The sequence below is a fragment of the Pagrus major genome, chromosome 18, assembly GCF_040436345.1.
Source record: "Pagrus major chromosome 18, Pma_NU_1.0".
In the NCBI taxonomy this organism is placed as follows: domain Eukaryota; kingdom Metazoa; phylum Chordata; class Actinopteri; order Spariformes; family Sparidae; genus Pagrus; species Pagrus major.
In genome coordinates, this window is record NC_133232.1 from 7,700,247 (window position 1) to 7,720,228 (window position 19,982).

The 19,982-nt window shown below is 40.9% G+C and overlaps 1 protein-coding gene across 1 annotated transcript in view; it reads left to right on the top strand.

The window, feature by feature from the left end:
- Nucleotides 1-9,429, top strand: part of glra1 (glycine receptor, alpha 1) — a 118,122-nt gene extending 108,693 nt beyond the window's left edge. The window contains exon 11 of the mRNA XM_073487207.1: nt 9,142-9,429. Coding sequence (XP_073343308.1) covers nt 9,142-9,429 — 288 coding nt within the window. The remainder of the gene's footprint in view (nt 1-9,141) is intronic.
- Nucleotides 9,430-19,982: the final 10,553 nt, after the last annotated feature.

A 19,982-nucleotide genomic window follows, 5' to 3' on the forward strand; every position in this document is an offset into this window, starting at 1 on the left:
ACACAGACAAGCTCTCCAGACTGAAAAAGAGAGAGCCCCTTTAGAAATCAAAGGGAAGTCGAACATTACCGCCTCACGCCTCCATTTCAATCAGGCCGGTCCCCACTGCTGTGTCTGAACTCAGAATGCAAATTAGTATATTTAGATCAAGAAGGGCTTTCATTACAATAAATCATTTGTATCTGAGTTATCTGTTCTGGTTCTGGAGGGCGATGACTTCTGTCAGATGCATCAAAAAATAACTGGCCTACATTACAAAGCTCATCCAGTAGGGAAAATAGTACATTAAAGCATGTTTCCTGTAGCCTGGAGATAAAAAAGCTACTAAAACCTGACGTCTGTCCTCGTCCACTTCTCTTTCACCTCAGCATCATGGGGGAAGAAATAAGAGCAATGGCCGAGCGTTGAGATGCTTCCTCCCCTGCAGCTCACTCTGTTTTTGGCGCACTCGGCCTTCCGGGAAAAGTGATGTACATTTGGAGAAGTGGCCTGAGGGCCGCGACTGCAGACACCATCCCGCTGTTTAACAATGGCAGCGCCCTATTAGGGACTTCCTGATTGATCGGCTATAATCAGCTCGTTAGCCGTGATTAGGCGTTTTTCGGCAGGGGGGCAGCTCTACACGCTGGTTTGCTCTAAATGCCTTGATCTCACAGGCTGTTCAGCAGCTTTAAGAACAAAGGCAGATAAGAGCGCGCAGGGATTAAGAGGCCTGCAGAGGAGCAGGGAGAGCGATCAGTGATCTCCGCAGGCTGAACTCAACCTTCAGAGTGACAGGTCGGCTGTGAAGTGTCGCAACACACTCGCTGTTTCCTGATTAGAAGAAGAAGAGCTTACAGTAATTGACAGAGTGGAAGCCCTCGCTGTTTTCATCCAGCATTTGTACTGAGGTCACTTGTGTCTTGAATATAATTATCGTGCAGATTTTTATGTTAATATCCGTATTTATGTGGCTGCCTGTCGGCTGAGGAAATACTTTGACCTCCTGCCCTTATTATGCTCTGAAAAGCTGAAACATGAATTCTCATCAGGCTCTACATGTTTTTACAAGAGCAAAGGGGCTGACCTTTTATTATCAGGACTTACTGATAATTGAACATCAGTTCTTTTTCTTGATTTTGGAGGTTCAGCATGCAAACTATCATTCAGTACAATACATGACATGAACACACACGCTTATTTATTTTTGATTCAATCCCACACACACACACACACACACACACCGTGCTGCTGCCCCAAATACTCACTAGAGCACCAAATGTGGATTAATCCGCCGCTGGATATAGTCCCCAACAAATGCATTCTTTCCTCCTGTTTAAGTAGTATTTGTTAAAAAATACAGAAACCAGACACCAGACTTGTTTTTAAAGATTTATGTCCATGAAAAGACAATAAACTATTTAAACAATTTGATATGTCAACAGAGACACCAAGCTTATCCTTTACATTGAATTAAGTGTTATTTTACAAATTATTGATTAAAGCAATGGTTTTGTGTGTTTATGTGGAGTCTCAGCATGGAGACTCTGTTTTCATTCTGCCCATCGGACATCAGAGGCTGAATTTAACCCTACATTAAGCTGAAGTGAACCCTGGCTGGCATTTAAACATCAGACTTAATGCATGAAGCTAAAGGTGTCGTGGCCTCCCTGAAATGTTATTCACATCAAATGCTGACAGTGAAAGAGAAGAAAGAGAGGGAGGGAGGACGAGTGCAGCAGATCATGTGGATAATCATTCCAGGTCAGCGGCTTGATGAGCGAGAGACATTAACACACCATGCTTTAATGCAACCAGGGACTCCAGTGGAAGCAAATGGAGGAGAGAGAGAAAAGCAGGGATGGATGGAAGGAATGTTGGGCGGAGAATCAAAAGCAGTATTATATTTTTTTGCTAATATTATATTATTTTCTCCTAGTCTGTAGGATTGGACTGATTTGAATTTTATTGTGATATTCTGTTATTAGCCAAGATCACCAACAGCTAATTATGCATAGCTGCGACACAACTACAATGTCAAACCATTGTATTCAAATGGAACGAAAAAATCAAGAAAACTGACTTGTCTTACCTCCAAAAAATTATCTGTTTACCGAATTTTCTGTAGAATATATGTAGAAAATCTTGGCAACATGTCACCCCATGATCTTATGCTTATATACTTTTGTTACAGTAACTGAAATTCGGCTTGCCACTTGAATAAAACATTATTAAAATGGTACACAGGCTAATTATCAGCAGCTAGTCCAGTTAGCTTAGCTTAGCACAAAGACTGGAAACAGAGTAAACAGCTAGCCTTCCTCAGTCCGAAGGTAACACAATCCACATCCTAAGCTCTTTAATAGCCATGTTATATCTCCTTTGTTTAATCTGCAGAAAACTGATGAATCAAAGCTAAAACAGTTTCTCTACATGTAAAGTATTTGAGCACCTTTTAACTCTGATGACGTTTCGTCTCAGACTTTAGCTCACTGTTTCAAATTCTACCCAGACTATCTCGCAAGGTAGATGAATTATCTGACTTGAGCCAAACAAAAGCTTGGGAAATGTTTGAAAATTGGCAAAGTCAGGTCATGTTGACATGTGTATCACAAGAATAGCAGTGAGCTACATGGGTCATGACAGCTCTAACCCTGTCTTGTTTGAGCTAAGACAAATGGAGATATGAATGCATCCAAATCACGTCGAGGAGCCACTGGAATCTGATCATTTACGACAAACTTTGAGGGGTGAAACACACCTTGCGCGTCATCTAACGTTGCCTCATTTGACACAGTCAAGAAATGGACCAATTATAGCTAATTGAATTTGGAGGAAAATGCTCCACTCTGATGCCACTCAGTTCTCGTGAGCAGATCTTCAATCTGAGATAATGTCATGTATCATCCAAGGTGTTGATCCAGGGATCACAAGCGATCAAATTTCAGCTTTTCATATCGGAACGCATTGAGCGAACTGCAATCTCACAACCAATCAGCTATTGTCTGGTGACGATCACGATGACGCATTCATATGAAGATAATTTAAGAGTCTCTACTTAAACTTGAGCCTCGCATCTCAAGTTGCTTATCAGACTGTAAACAATGATCGGGGCACGGAAGGAGTGTTTCGGCCCAGATATCAGTTATTCGTGCTACACCAGAAGCCAGGAAGATTGACCGTCGCTCCCAGAGGCTAAAACATCATCAGACAGTGGTCTATGGTTTCTTACAGTGGTATGAGCGAGCACATACATCCCTGTGTTGTCGATCAAGCCAGCCCTAACAAAAACATTAGCGTCAGTTTTTAAAAATCTTTCTCAGCAGAGCGGTCGACCCTAAAAGAACATTTTTAAACTCCCATCCACTTAGACATTCCTCTCAGCTCCACAGAATCCACTCACCGCTGACATATTGATACTGAAACATCCTAAAAAGCTACAAATGGCCCTAATCGAGGAGAGAGGCAGAGGGGAGAACAGGGGGGAAAGGGTGGAGGGCGGTTTGAGATGAATCCACCAGAAAATGGATCAGCAAAGGCAAATGTATAATATATTTCCTTCCACCCCGCTCGGCTGGAATTGCTTCTGGGGGAAAATCATGAAGCGGAACGCAAGCCGAGGAATTCCTCCTCCGGCCTCCTTCGGGAGAGACTGATGCAGGCGTTAGTTGAGGCTGACACCTTTCCGAATCGTGTTTTATGTAAATGCGGGTCTCTAAAACAAGTATCCAAGGGTAATATTTGCAGAGGAGATGGCGGAGGATAGCAGGCTCGACGCAGTTTGCTTTCTGCTTCCTGCTAATCTGCCCGATTAATCACATCAGCAGAGGCAGAGATATAAATGCTTCAATCAGGAGAGGAAAGCATGATGGATGAGTGAGCTAAGAGGTCTTCTTGCTCTCTTTCTCCCTTCCTTATTCCATCTCTTCTCTCCCCTCCATCTCTTATCCTCCCTCCATCACTGTAGCTCCGTTTAACAAACGGTTCCTCTCGCTCCACCTTTTTTTCTGTCTTCTTCTGTTTTGCCATATTTCTCTCCCTCACCTTTTAAAAATGTGTTGCTCTCTATCTCTTTTTTTGTTTTCTTTATCTCGGACTCTTTTCTCTCACCTCTTTTTTCATCCATTTCCCTTCAATCTGTTTTGCTCTTTCTCCTCCTCCTTTCTCCTCAATTGCTCCTGGGACTTTAACTAAAGGCCCCTTTAAATAAATTAACATGAATTAACGGCACGAAAATACAAAATAAATACTGCGATTCTTCCTTCAACATTATTCACATTTACCTGCAAAGACAAAAAAGATGATGGTGAGCCAGTTTGGATTCATCTTGGACGTACAAGCCCAGCATCTGAGAAGAGCTACACTGATATGAGCTGTGCCCATTATGGCAAATAGATGAAGTATGTGTCAGTGACAGGGGAGAGGCTCTGTAGCTGTGGCCAAGGCTGTAGCCAGGATGTTAGAAATCCTGAGGTCACAAGCTAAAGAGGCTCCAGTTCTTCACAGTGAAAGCAAGGGCTCCAGTGTTGGTCTATCGATTTGCAACACACGATTTCAGGGGGAGACAGGTTTTGCTTGTTATGGGTTGGCTGCAGTCGCGAGATGTCACCACAGCCCATTTGGAGGCGGGGTCCAAAAAAGAAAAGCAAATCAGCGCGACTCGGTTTGACTCGACGTGGCCAGAAGTGCTAGTGGAAAAACGACACTTGACCCTTTATATCTTCGCCTTAACTTCCCCCTTTGCTGCTGTAATAATTGCTATGGCCGTTAGAGGTCATCACCCAACAAGAGACGTAAATATGGGTCGTAATAAGCTGCTTTCACATTCAACCTATGTGGTTGTTTTTCTGATGACGACGTGCTGTTCCTGCAGTATTCATTCTGTATAAAGAGAAAAGACAAGTACTAGTACAATTTAATGACGATACGTTGAATTTGTATTATAATTATTTATATTCACTGAAATAACTATAATCAAACAAAAAACGTATAAAAGGTTGTTTATACTTTTTTTTTAATCAAAAACACTGAATATTTAGCGTGTTTTGTATTTAATAATTAAACTGAAAGCATAAAATAAACACCAACATGTCATTTGAGTCATCATGTCTTAAGTCAAATCTCAAGTCTTTTACTGTATAGTCTCTCAAGTCATGTTGCAAGTCATCAAAATAGTGGCTGAAGTTGTCATCTTCAGTCCACATCTCATGTCTGATGTTACCCATATAATGTATTTATGGCGCTGTTCAGATTTGGCTTCATCCAAGTGCTGCAAGACATAAAAAACAGGGTTAGTCACTTGTGATCGGCTTAACCTTCTGAATCCTGAGACTTGTGAGAGACTTGTTTTTTATGTGGTCTTATTCTTTTTAATTTTTATTACATTCAAGTTAATGACTGTAGAGAGGGCCATAAGGTTTGGAGAATGACAGAGAGAAGATGGAGGGAAGAAGAAGAAGAAGAAGAACAGGGAAAGAGAAGAGGGAAGGACGAGTGAGCTGCATCCTAAAGCACGGCCATAAATTGCCTCAAGTGTCCAACCCAAAGGGCAAGGCTTCATCCCCCCCCTCCACTGCATATCTCCTCTGTCCTTCTCTCCACTCATCCATCCATCCATCCATCCATCCTACAGCCCCAGTCCTTGCTGCATTGATGGAGGAAATTTCTAATTAGTCCTGAATGTAATGAATCTTCTGGGCAATCCAAGGGCGCGGGTCCGGTTTCAGTAATGGGTCTTCTTTTTGCCCTGAACAGCGTCTGTCAGGCTGCAGGGCTTCCTCCTTCCTCCCTCATTGTTCTCCTCCTCCTTTCTCTCTTTTCTTTTCCTCATCACGTCTCCTCCTCCCTCCATTGTGCTCCTCATTGCGCCTCCTCCTCACGTCCCTCCGCCCTCCACATTAATCACATGGCAGGGAGAATAAAGCGGAGCATCTGTAATAGTTTAGCAGCGTCACTGAAGGACGGGCAGAGGTCGGCTAGCGTCGTGGCTAATGTGTAGACACCCTCCGTGTGTGTGTGTGTGTGTGTGTGTGTGTGTGTGTGTGTGTGTGTGTGTGTGTGTACATGTATTAACAGTAATAGATGGGTTGGTGTGGACGCAAGGACAGAACGGGGACATGGGGCGCTAAAAATGGATCGCTACCTGGTGGTCTGACACACACACACGTATCTATAGATACACACACTGACATATATGCATACACACACACACACACACACATGAAGGCTATACATCCCAGCACACACACAAGAAATGATAAAGAAATGTCCGTCCTGTCCTGTGATCACATTTTAGGGGCATTTTTATTGTCTTTTCTGTCATTTCATTGATGACTATTGGCTTATTATTGGTGTATTAGCTATTTATTTTGCCTTTCTCTGCACTAAACTCGAGGCTGGTCTCACAGAAGAGAGTTGAGCCGTCTTCTTTTACTGCCTGCTTGATTTGTTGTTGCTGCAGAGGTTTTGCGTCAGTCGTTAAGTTCTCCTGCTGCCAACAGTTCCTCCCGCTTCGGGCTGCGTTCCAGCTTGTATTCTGATCACAAAATGCTCCTTTTTTTTCTTTCCCAGAATGCACTGGAAAGATTTCCTGCTGATATGCTGCCACACAGTCTCCCACAGTGGCCCAGAGGGGACACAAGTCGCATTCATGTGTGACTATTTCGACGTGGTCTTTTATCAAAAATCCAAACACAGATGACTCCTAATCACCGAGAGCTTTTTGTCTGATCATTTTTAATTTCATGGCTGTTGTTTTAACTTTGAAGGGCACTTTGGAGCGCCTGTTATTTTCCACACACACACACACACAGTGTCTCTCAGCCCATCACAGTGTTTGTGTTGGAGTCTGTGAACCAGATAAGGAAGCCATTGTGTCTCCTGTAATGAAAAGGCAGGGTGACGGTGCAGATAGGATTTTCAATATCTCACCGTAACCGGGGTGAAGACGCCGTGCACGCGACATAACCTTGAGTACAGCGCATGTCAATCAATCCAATCCATTCAACTGCTCCGACTCACCCCCCCTCACTCTCCTTGACGGGTGAGATAAACAGTCGGTGTTCAGCTTCAGCTCGTATTGATGGCTTTTACAAAGAGGAGACAGCAGCTGTGTGATCAATGTTCAGCTCTTAATTTATTAATCCAATGTTTGAGGTCTTTCTGGGTGGAGTTTATATGTTCTCCACATGCCTGCAAGCACCGTAAATGGAAGAGCAGTGCCAAACGTGCTGTCTTTCTAATACGGTAGATAAAACATGGAGGCTGTGGTGAAAGGATGAATGAAGAAAGCAAGTCAGCTTGAAGCTCTTTCAGTACACGAGGGCAAATCTAATGAAGTGCTTCTCATCCAAATACCAATCAATCAGCCACAGCTGACCATTGGAAAACTGGGCTCTCTGTTTGAACGGCGGTACCGTAAATGTCATGATGTCAATCTTTATGCACTGGCGTGACACTGTAAATGTCACACGGTATAGCTGCGGGTTAGGTTTTTCTTTCTGAAAGCAGAGAACTGAACATAGAGGAACACAAGTGTTTAAAATGCTGATGTTTTCCCTCCTTTTCTTATAAAAATGAACAAGTAATGCACATTTCTGTCACCTCATTGTTCCATGTGTTTTCTCATGTAGTCAAATGTGGTTTGCTCGTAATATATAAAAGTGTGTGTGATTGAACAGGAATGCAGAGTTAACAGACAAATATGTTTCAAGTCTTTCAGTCGCTTCTCAGTCTGAATAACTGCTCGAGTACATGAAGTGAAACAGATTGAAGGTTCAGTTCAGCAGTAATCTGTTGCGAATTACATTTAACAGATCGAGCTCAGTTCAGTTTACAGTTGTGTCTTTTGCATTTAACACCAAAAATTACAGGACATTGTGATTTAACATTGTGTGCGTAGCTAATTTCTTTACAGAGCAGCAACAGCTCGGAAATATTAGAGCAATTTTATGAGCCATCCCAGTTCGGATCAAATATTAGAATCAGAGTCGGAATACTTTATTCATCCCCAAGGGGAGATTGGGTAATAAATGTTTGCATTGTACCTTTCTGCGAAAACACTGTGGTTAAGGTACAGTACAGTACAGGTTTAGACACACAAACCACTTGGATTTTTGGTGAGTTGAAAGTTTTCTACTGCAAAGTTTTCCAGTGTCTCGCTAAAAACGCTCGGTTCTGTCACTTGAAATGGGAAAGGAACGGTGGTCTCGCAGTGGTCTTGAAAGGCGCTCTGCAGCTTGGCAGCTAACTATCTGGCCACCTAGAAACCGTCCTCCTCCAAATAAGAAGGTCAACTCATATAGATTTTATCACTTTAACTGTGATACACAAAATTCATGGTTTGCAGAAACGTAAAATGCCAACATTTTACTCTGGTAACTGAGATATCCCAACATAACCAGGCGATTCCTGAACATATAGGTAACTAGCTTCCTACAGTAGCTATGAGGATGCAACATGTGGCTATAACAATTTGAAACTGCTGGAAGATGTACATATATTTCCTCCTTCGGTGTAGGTTAGCTGTTTCCTCATGCTTCTAGTCTTGGGGCTAAGCTAGGATAAATTTGCTATCAGACAAAAATAAAAAATGATATTGTTCACAGTCAGACATGAAAGAATGTATTCCTTAAAATTCAGAATAAAAGCAAGGTGGCTTTAGAGTCATATTCTTTTATGTTGTGCTAGCTGAGGCTACGTCAGCTGGTGCTCTTAAATGTATACAAATTAGAAACTAATCAGTGACAGTTAAGCTAAAGGAAATGACGTTTTATGGTAAATCAGGATGCAGGTGTGATAGAACCGATGGAGAACAGTGCACGTGAACTCAAATTCAACCTCAAATTTCTAGTTTAATTCAGACTCACAGACATGAAATGATTTTTTTTCTCACTTCTCATCTTCACTTCATTTCATCTGGATTGTTTGATTTTCATGTCTGAATCTCTGTGTAATTAACTGAACTGAAATTGAACTTCTGACACACACACACCTCACACACACACTCACACCTCCAACAGCTGCATGTACTTACCTCCAACACCCTCACACACACACACACACACACATACACACTCATTCACAAACACACACACACACACACCTCCAACAGTAACGTCTTTCTCTGGTTCCTAACAGCCTGAGTCTTGGCCTGTGTTGCAGGAGGATGAGACAGGTGAGGGGCGCTTCAGCTTCCCCGGCTACGGCATGGGCCCCGCCTGCCTGCAGGCCAAAGACGGCATGGCCATCAAGGGCAACAACAACAACGCCCCAGCGTCCTCGGCCGCGCCCGAGAAGAGCATCGAGGAGATGAAGAAGCTGTTCATCGGCCGGGCCAAGCGCATTGACACGGTGTCCCGTGTGGCCTTCCCGCTCGTCTTCCTCATTTTTAACATTTTCTACTGGATCACTTACAAGATCATCCGCAGCGAGGACATCCACAAGCAGTAGTTGAGAGGCGGAGGAGGAGGAGGAGGAGGAGGGCGAGAACAGTGCGAAGAGGAGAGTGCAGAGAGAAGGAAACAGAGAGAGACGACTTCAATTGGAGATATCATTGCCCCTTTTTTCACGCCTCCTTTCCTCGTCCTCATGCTTCATCCTCTTCCTCTTTTGGTCGAGGATGAGTTGCTTTTCTGTGGCTGACCCCACCTGACACCTACTAGACATTATTTGAGATATTTATTGCTTTCTTTTCCCTTTCTTCTCCTCTCCTTCCCCCCAACAAATCCCAGCCCCAATCCCGTCTCTTTACACCTCCTGAATAATCCGGACCAGTGCAATAGCAATGCAGTAAAATGCATGATATATGAATGTGGCAATATATTAATGAAAAGATGAAAAATGAAAAAGTAAACACAGACTTTTGCCGGCACGCCTGACAAACTGTGCGGGAGTGGACGGACTGGAAAGACAGAAGACGACGAGGAAAGAGTCTTGTATTTGATTTTAGGTTTTTTTGTGTGAAGACAGATATATAATTCTATATGAATAAGTGATGTCGGGACGGGGTGGGGGATGTGTGAGAAGCATACAGCAGTGTAATATACTCATATATCTATCATAAATGGGAAAAAAAAGAACTTTATTTTCAAAGGCAGGCATCTGGAAACGAGGGATTTTTCACCCAAAAAAAAGGAAGGAAGGCGGATCGGTGCTTCCATTAAATAAAGCGATGCAAGGGTCACACATTCTATATATCTAGATTTGCTTCAAAACGTGTATTGCAAGCACTCCTCAACGCTTTTCCTCCCCGCCCTGCCGCCGCCAACACCACGAAACCTTGAACTGCAGAGACACTTGAGGTTCGCCGCTGCCGCTGTCAATCATACGACTGGACAAAAAGAGAAAAAAATAATAATAAAGAAACACTGGACGAGCAGTGCTGATTATGAGACAAAATATCTCATCTATCTGTGGTCAACGTGTTCCTCTACCTGTCGTTGATTTATTTCATATTGCATTTTTTTTTTTGGTTTGATTTATGTGCCAAGTAAACATGTCGCTTGTGGCTGTGCAACACTCTGCAGCTCCGACCTTTTCGTCAAGAGGAAGGGAAAAAGGTTTGATGTCTCTCCACAGGCTTCTTCTGGGTTTTTTAATCCCTGAGATCTTAGTTTTCGCCGACTGGAAACTGAGCGAATTGATCCTGGACCGAATAAAATCGAAGATCCTCGTTTGCTTTCCTCGTTGTGTTCATGGGGACTGAACCACAGATATGTTTACATCTTATTAGTGCTTCCTTGCTTTGACCCCGCCTTAATGTGACACCTCACCCTTTCCCGTCCCCCAGCTGAGAGGACATATGTAGTGAATTATACAGATTATAGCACCTGTTATACCTTAATTAACTGTATGTCCATCTCATTCACACGCACCAACTGTAGCTGCAAACGTCATCATTTGTGAAAAGCTACGTCGTCACGCAGGAGGATTTATTTTGCTATAGCCATGTTGGACGGGATTTGATCATTTAACAGGTTAGTTGGTTTGATTGATGATTCATTAGATGACTTTTACTTTGCGCCAGGCTTCTCTATGCAATGATCAGTATATGCAATTATGATTTTCTCCTTCCTTTCAGCAACTCATCTCGTAAACACCAACTGTTTGTGGGTTGTTTCATCCGATTGCTAACTGCTAAACAGTCTTTCGAGCTTATTGGTGGATATGGAAGGAATGGAGGTAATAAAGTGTTTGGCCCCGCTGCATGCAGATTACTGACAGGAAAAGTGTTTTCTAGTAGAGATCATCAGCAAACATATTGAGCCAAACCTCTGAGCCAGTCAGAACTTGGGAAGAAAGTGCAGACATTTAAGTGAATACAGGTTGTTTTCTCCTTTTTCTGCAAATTTTTTCATTATTTTCCTCTCTCATATGTGTCGTTTACTCAAAAACTCCTAAAGTGCTTCTTTATTTCACATAAGGCAGAAATTTAGAGAGAAGTCTTAATGTGAAAGAGATGAAAGAGAAATTTTGTAGCAAAACAGAACAAACTAAGATTTACTCTATTCTATTATATTCAATTTCCATCATCATTTACCTAAATGAAAAAATGTGAGTCAGTGTCACCAGCAAATATTTTCACACCAAACTCTTTAGAAATTCCTCAACATTTTGAGAAGTATGGTTTTTTGCTTTCTTAATGAGGGTTAGATAAGATGATCGACACCATCCGGCGGGAGGTGATTAGCCTAGCTTAGCACGACTGGTTTTACATTTGGTCTGTGTATTGGTTGAACAATGGAGGGAATTAATTAGCGGGCTTAGAGAGGAATATTTATGAAAGCCGGAGAGACCAGGCTAGCTGTTTCCCCCTGTTTCCAGCCTTTATGCTAAGCTAGGCTAATCACCTCCCAACTCCAGAATAGTGTCAATCTTCTCATCAAATTTTTTTTAAAGAAAGTGAATAATTACTGTATTTATTTCAGATGTTTTAACTATTCCTTCACCATACAGTGTTTAGTCAGAAACTTAACTCAGATTTCAAAACAAAAGAATCAACTGGACTAGTATTGTACAGTTAAAAATGGCAAATTCTTCTTCAGTTATAATACCAACAAAAACTTTTATCATGCAAAATTACTGTGATTCCTGGAACAGGATATAAAAAGTGTTTAACTTCACAATAAGAGTACAGTGGAGTGTTTTATTTTGACACAAACAGGGGAAACATGATTCAGTACCAGTCAAAATCAATGTTTATCACAATGAAAATATTTCAATGAAAATTTCTTCTTGTCAAAATGTTTAAGCCCCAGTCCAACTTGGTTTTGAAGCAAAACCAAAGATGATTTTTTTTTCTTCCCATGTTTGATGTAATTGTCATTGCCTTTTGCTGCTGTTGTGAGCCGAGTGTTCAAGATTTGTTGCAGGATGTGATATAATATTCAGTTTGTCTTTTTAAAATGATTGCCAGATGCAGTATTGAGGTTGCCAGATTAATTTCAGATATACAAATAGAATTATAATAATAGTAATAATATATATATATAGGCATATTTTCATATGAAACATTTCTGCATTTTCCCTCCACTTTCTTGTATTGCTTCATTTTCAAACTCCCTATAGAACTACACACTTTTTTATTTTCAACATGTCAACATGTGCGTATAGGAGGTATTTAACATTTGTTTCACTCCACCATAAATGTAATACTACTTCTGATGAATTCAGTTAATTCAAAATGTGTGTAAGACTGATCCGAAGGGCTATGCCACGCACATACATTCATCACATTCCAACGTGTTTTAACTTTAAAGTGGAAGTGCCATAGGATTTGCTTCATCCCAAACACTATGCATTTAATTCAGTAAATCATTCCCAGATACAGTGACGTAAAACTTCACAAGGCCATGATCACGGAGGACGGTTTATTTGGTTCAACACACACTACCGTCTATGGCTAAATTTAGCCTACAGTTAACATTCAGGATGCAAACCATCGGTTTAAGACAAAGGGAAGAAATTGTTTCACATATAGCTAAATGGAGTCCAAACAAAAGCAAGTACATTCACTAAGGTTAAGAATTTAACACTAAAATTAGCGAGTAGCCTAACATTAACTCTTTTGCTTACATGCATAGAAACAATGTAGCAAAACCCAGGGGGAATAGGCTACTTAGCTACTCAAAAAGCTAGCAAACATCCTCCTTAGCTTGTTTGATAGGATATTTGCGTGTAACTATCAGATAGGCTAGCATTTTCTTTGTCGGGTCCAGTTAAACCCTTCCTTCGTTGTCTTCCTGTCAGGACAACACCACAGGAAAAATTCCAGGAAAAAGCTATTACTATTTCCAAAACACAGCACAGTGCTAACACTAAATTTAGCAGATAACATCTCAACTATTTTGCTTACATACATAGAAACAATGTAGCGAAACATAAAGGGGAATGGGCACGGAGGGCTACTTAGCGAGCAAACATGCTCTTTAGCTAGCTAAGTGGCTAGCTTGCTTTACAGGAAACTTGTGTGGAACTTCCAAATAGTCTTTCTCAGTTGGACCCAGTTACACCCTTCCTTTGTTGTCTTTGTATTACACATCGCAGGTAAAATTCACAGAAAAAGCCCTTAGTTTTTCCGGAAACGCGCCACATAGCTAATGCTAAAATTAGCAAGTAGCCTCCTCAATTCTTTTGCTTATGTATGTAGAAAAATGTAGCAAAAACGCAAGAATAGGCACAGGACTTAGATAATCAGAAAGCTAGCAAACATGCTCTTTAGCTTGCACGATAGGAAATTTAGATGCAACTTCGAGAGAACATTTCTTTTTTGGGTCCAATTACAACATTCATTCATGGTCTTTCTTTCATGATAGCACCACAGGTAAAGGGTTAGCTTAGAGTTAATACTAAAATGATCTTGTTAGTAATGTCGACTTTTAGACTTAGCTACGTAGACGTTCTGTAGCAAAATGAGAGAAGAGTAGAACCGGTACTCAGCCAGTTAGAAGTCAAATGAACAGGCTATTTAACTTAGTATTTACTTTTCAAATTGGATTTAATTTACTGTATGCAGCACAAACAAAATGTGTTCATTAGGCTGCATTCATGATACATGAAACTACAAAGCCAACAAAGTCCAAAAAGATTACCTTTATCTTGTGCATGCAAGTAAAAATATCCTTTGGTACTTCTGATGCTCCATCATAAACTTAATTTTGGGGCAGTGTTGGGGTTTTTACACAGTTCAGGATAGCAGCAGTCTTTTACAATTTTCATGCCAAAAATACTAAAAATAAATGGTTGCTTAAAAAGAAATCCGTATAGATTTTGTTGGACTTAGGATTGAAGACACAACAGCGGCATCTAGCATTCCTTTAGGGCTACATTAATGTCGCCGCGCCTCCTCTCTGATCATGGCCTAAACCTGACTGGTGAACGTCGGCAGGCTCAGTCTAATTAGGATGATTGGTTTCTCCTTCCGTGCCATAAAGACACTGCATCTGGAATAAGTCAGACGCACTTCTATCATCAGCCTCTTTGCCAACAGCAGTCGACCATTTTCTAGAGCGAACATACATATCTTCTCGTGCCATATGGGGGTTGAATATGCAACTGAAAAAATGAGGACCTATAAGCATATCATGCATTCATTCAACTACCATTTTACATGATTCAGACCCCTTCCTCAGGCGTGGGTGTTGTGTGTATCATAGTCATTTTAGAGCTTTGTCATAAGCCTCACATCATTGTATTAATCATTGTTATACTGTATGGGCTGGGGGAGGGAGGGGTTCATAACATGAGATAGATAACTGGGTTTATATTGCATTACGGTGCGATGTGATGCATACGGACTGAACAATGAGGGATGTGTTTTTGGACGTTTATAAATCCTTAGGTTCTGAACTGGATTTTAAAGTAGCATGGTTTGATTTGTTGATGATTAATGATTCTATTGGTTTTTTGGGGGGTTTCGTTTGATTCTCTTGTATTTTATTGTATGTATTGTACAATCTGATGCCCCGAGGGGAGAAAGGAAAAATACAGTGTCTCCTGAACTGCTGTGAACTAAAGGAAACATGATTCTGATTATTATATTTATTTATTTATTTTCTTTGCACAAGTTGGAATGGCCTTAATTTTGCTTTACTTGCTTCTATTGTGTATTGGCACAAAGTGCACCCGTTTGATTTGCAAAAATTACAGTTGCTCATTGCGACGCTTATAATCCGAGAGTGCACATCAAAGCAGGATGAAAAAAAAAATACGAAAAGTTCAGCAAATCCTTTTTATTTTTCATTAATCTGAGAAACAATATTTTGCATGAATATAAATACAATGGCAGATATTTTGGCTTGTACAAAAAAAATGTGAAGCAATTTGAAGAGAAAAAAAGAATGTACCGTTTCTGCTGTATCTGTATATATCTAAATATTTATTGAAATATGTCATACTACTAATTCTATTAACGATTAAAGGTTTTCTGAACAAAAATCTCTTTACCTGTTTTTGAACATTGTCAAGGTTGTTGGAGTTGGATCTTCTGCTTTCTGTTACTCGACTCAAGGATCTGTGTAATCATTAAAGAAAAAGTATTAAAAATTGCAAATAAATCCTCGCTGTAGGGTGTATTTATTGTCTGAGATCCCTGTGACCGAGAGACATCCATCTCAACTGCAATCTTAATTTGTTAATCTTAGAAAAATGTTTTTAATTATAATTTTCTCTGAAAAGATGTTGGAAAGAGCCTCCAGTGGTACTAAAAAAGGAGCACGTGACTCTCATCTTTACATCACTTGTCTTGTTGAATGTTCATTTTACTTTACTTTTTTGAGTCATTTCAAACTGTTGACACACATCTGAGCAAACAGTTTCCTATATACAGCGGACACAGAGCAACAGTGTCGTCCCACTGGAGTCGTGTCTGTCCATCAGATAAACTACAGTCCAATTTTCACTCTCTCTCGCCAACGTCTGAGAAGAACATCTGGCTATTTATCTGCTGTATTCCAGTCTCTTCACCAGCTAGTCTTTTTACTGTTTGATCTGTTTATTCTGTGCACTGTAGTTCTTGATCCACCGGCTCAGACTGCAGGAGTGGATAATGAACTGATAGGAATCACCTGTGGAAGTCTGTAAGGCCTGACGCTGTTGGACTTCCTGCTCACTTGTTAGTGGCACTCCTTCCTGCACAGATCTCTTACCTCCTCCTGCAAGTGTTTGCCCCTTCTTTAGTTTTTTTTTGCCAAGCTTCATTAGTTAGTCTTTGTTATGACATTCATTATACATGCATACACATAACAATAGCCATCCTCATTGCTATTTCTGTTGTGGCCGTGATGCAGGTCAGAAATGCATAAAAAATGAAGGAAAGAAAATATGAAAAACAAACAAATGTCCCTGGAGGTTTGATGAGTTAGTTAGTGGCCAGAGAATGAACGTAATTAACTTGCACAGCACCTTGATGCAACAGAGATAACAAGATGCTTCCCTTCAGAAAATGTCACCTGTGAAACTGATTTACACGAAGTTCACGTTTTCATTTAATATCCTCACATGACGTGACATTTTCATCTTCACATATGAATTACATGTTCATATGTGTATTAAAAAAATGTTGACATGTGGAAACAACACATGGTACAGGAAATCAATTTGCTTCCTCACATGTGATTGGCTATTTTCAAATGTGAACTTTAATTTCTGCATGTGAAAATAAATGAAAGTCACAATGTTTGCACTCAGCGAGGTCCCTTCAGGGGTTGATCCTGGGGTTTTCAGTACTGTGACAGTGGTTACATCTCCATGGTAACTGATGCTGCACACATGTTCAAGGTAACAGAGCCACAAAGCACCGCCTCCTGACCAATCAACAGAAGATCTGGTGGAGCTGGGTGCGTGGATCATGAGGTGTTCTCCTGTGTAGGAGGGCCCTCTCCTGTTGTCTTCATTTTTTTCCTTCAGGCTGCGAGCAATGTCAAAGCCTTTTATTGTGCCTTTCTATTCCGATATCATCTTACAACACAGACTGATGAAGTTGTAATAGCCAAGATATGAAAGATCCGCTTTGAATTATGTGTTTATAATTATCTTTTGACACCACAGGGGTTGCAGCTGAAATAACACTTTAATGTAATGGAGTACACAAATGTCACTATAGTCAGATTGGAAATATTTTACCACAATCAATCTTTTGTTTTACTTCATATGCTACTGTGGCTACAATGTGTTCCCTCATTATCAGACTTGTTCCATCTTCAACAACCCAACAGTGACCGACTGTTTCTTCTATGTGCTGTACTTCTAAAACCACCAGCTCAGACTGCAGGAGTGGAGAATCACCTGTGTGGAAGTCTTTAGGAGCCCTGAGGTCATCAGGCTTTCTGCTCACTAGTTAACGACGCTCCCTCCTGCAGTGATCTGTGTGTCCCACTCCTACAAATATTTTATTTTGCGAAGCTTCATTAAGTTTGTCCATGTTGTACCATTCATTAAACAAGAACATACAGAGAACAGCAGTCCTGCGTCACGCAGAAACACATTTTAATGGATTACCGTTTTTTGTTGTGGTCATGAGGCCAAAAATACAGAGGAATATGAAGAAAAATAAAGAACAAACAAACTCAGGTATGAGTCAGTGGTCAGAATGAATATAATTTTACTTGCGATACAACGATATGAGGGTGCTTCTCTTGAATGAGACATGTAAAATTGTGGTTTTCACATGTGAAAAGGAATAAGGCATGTAAGGACTTGAATACAGAGGACTGAATCCTTAATGCAGTGAAAATTAAAAACAAAGCACTCCCATTAAACAATTAATGTAGCCACATGATCGTTTTGGGCAAGACCCACTTGCAGCATGTGTTCAAGCAAATTCACAATCAATCTACACAGGTGTGTTTTAATTATAGGTTACCACCATCAGCCAACAGGTACATCACAATAGGGGGAGCACTATTTTTCACATGTAAAATTTGCTTCTTTACATTTTAATTCCACATTTTCACATGTGAAGTTAAATTTTAACACGTTACGCCCCTGGTCTAGAGGAACCCAAGACATAACATGGTGTGTCTCCCCATTCTTTTCACTCCCAAGAAAGCCAGTGTCACAGAGGAGTTACATTCAAAGTAGCATTTATTGTTCTTCAGAGGGAGAACAAGGCCAATACAACAAACAAAATAATCTCCTCATAAACTCCTAAATCAGTTTAAACAAGAGAGAAAGGGGTAATCAAAGAAAAAGGCTTCTCCCTCCCACTATGCTAACACACGGGTTGTCTATTTACAAGTACCAGACTGTACTGCAGCTGAGTTACTTACAAATGGTTTACATCACAAACAAGACACTCAGACTTGACACTGGTCCATGTTGGAAGTGGAAGATTGGTGGAGAGGGAGATTGCAGTCAGCTGGCGGTTCAAAAAGGGCTCCTCTCCTCCCTCTGACCAATCCCGTGTCAGCAATCAGGCTAAGCAAGCCAATCAGTAGGTCCAACCTGCTCTCAATCAGAAACACACACACACACACACACACACACTCAGAGAGAGACCACTCATACAGACCACTGAGGAGGAGACAGATCATTGCTGTCATCATTGCACTGGACATTTTCAAATACAAATGAAAATGTCTACATTTGAAATTTTCCGTGCATTCATACTTTACATTTTTAAATGTGGATTAGAAATTCCACATGTGGTGGTGAAACATGGTGCCAGAAGTCATGTGAAATGTGCTTCTTCACATACAGTATGAATCACACATTTTCACATGTGAACTAAAATTTAAAAGTGAAAATAAAATAATGTCATGTGAACTGGTCGTTTTCATAAGTTATTGGCTTTTTCCACATGTAAAATAAAATTTCCACATGTGGAAACACAACATGGCACATGAAATCACCTGAGATATGCTCCTTCACATGTGCACTTTAACATGTGAAAATAAAATAATGTCATGTGAACTGGACGAGCAATACAGAATTAAAAGCAACATGGACAATCTATTTTCTCTCACAAGTACAGTATGGAAGTGTCTGTGTGTGTGTGTGTGTGTGTGTGTGTGTGTGTGTGTGTGTGTGTGTGTGTGTGTGTGTGTGTGTGTGTGTGTGTGTGTGTGTGTGTACACTGTGTGCTTGGGGTCTTGCTGCCAGCTGGACCAGAACTTGCTGAAAGCCATGTTGGTCCACGAATACTAATAATGTGTCTGTTCACAGCAGGAGGGCTGCACTCACACTGAATACTGATACACACAAGAACATACAGGCCAGCCATGTGTTCACACAGGCCGTACTGTGGCGTGTCGGTCACAGGTTCAAACCCTGCAACATTAATGAGTTCATTAGGTGCCAAATGTCCTTGAACAAGCTCTAGGAATATGTTAAAATATTCTTAAAAAAAAAAAAAAAAAGCCAAATTCAGTTGGAAAACTGGAAAATGAACTTTGTAGTCATTGTTTAAATTAATCTTTTCGTTTCTTCAAGTACAAATCAAACTGTGTTCTGTGCAGTTATTATCTGATACAGTCGTAACTGCACACATCAGCACCTTCAGCAGGCTCCAGGCTCTGTCCTCACACTTCTCAGTTCATCCTGAGTTCAAGTGAAGTCAGCGGAGTAGAGGAAATCAAAACCCTGAGAGAACGCATAGGAGAGGCTGAGCCGTGTCTCTCTCACACGCACCACACACCTGAATTCACCTTGGTGACTCACTGTGTGAAAGCTCTGGGTCCCTGAAAGTGGTCTGAGCTCAGACAAACCAACTGTACATCAACTGCCCAGAACCGAACAGGTAGAGAGAAGCTGCTGGTGCAGCAGGTGGAACATTTAGGAACTGAGGAGACACACGAATAAATCTCCTGCTTATCTACAGTAAATCAGCAATTGTTTGCTTCTGTATCAGTTGTCAGTTAATTTCTCCATTTCCATCATGCAGAATTATTGAGTTCAGCACAAGGTCAGGACGTCTCGATGTTTCTGTGCAGGTGAAGAGAGGAGAATCACTGCTGCTGCATCTGTTACATCTGACATTATATTGGCAGTTAATGGAACTGTTCCAG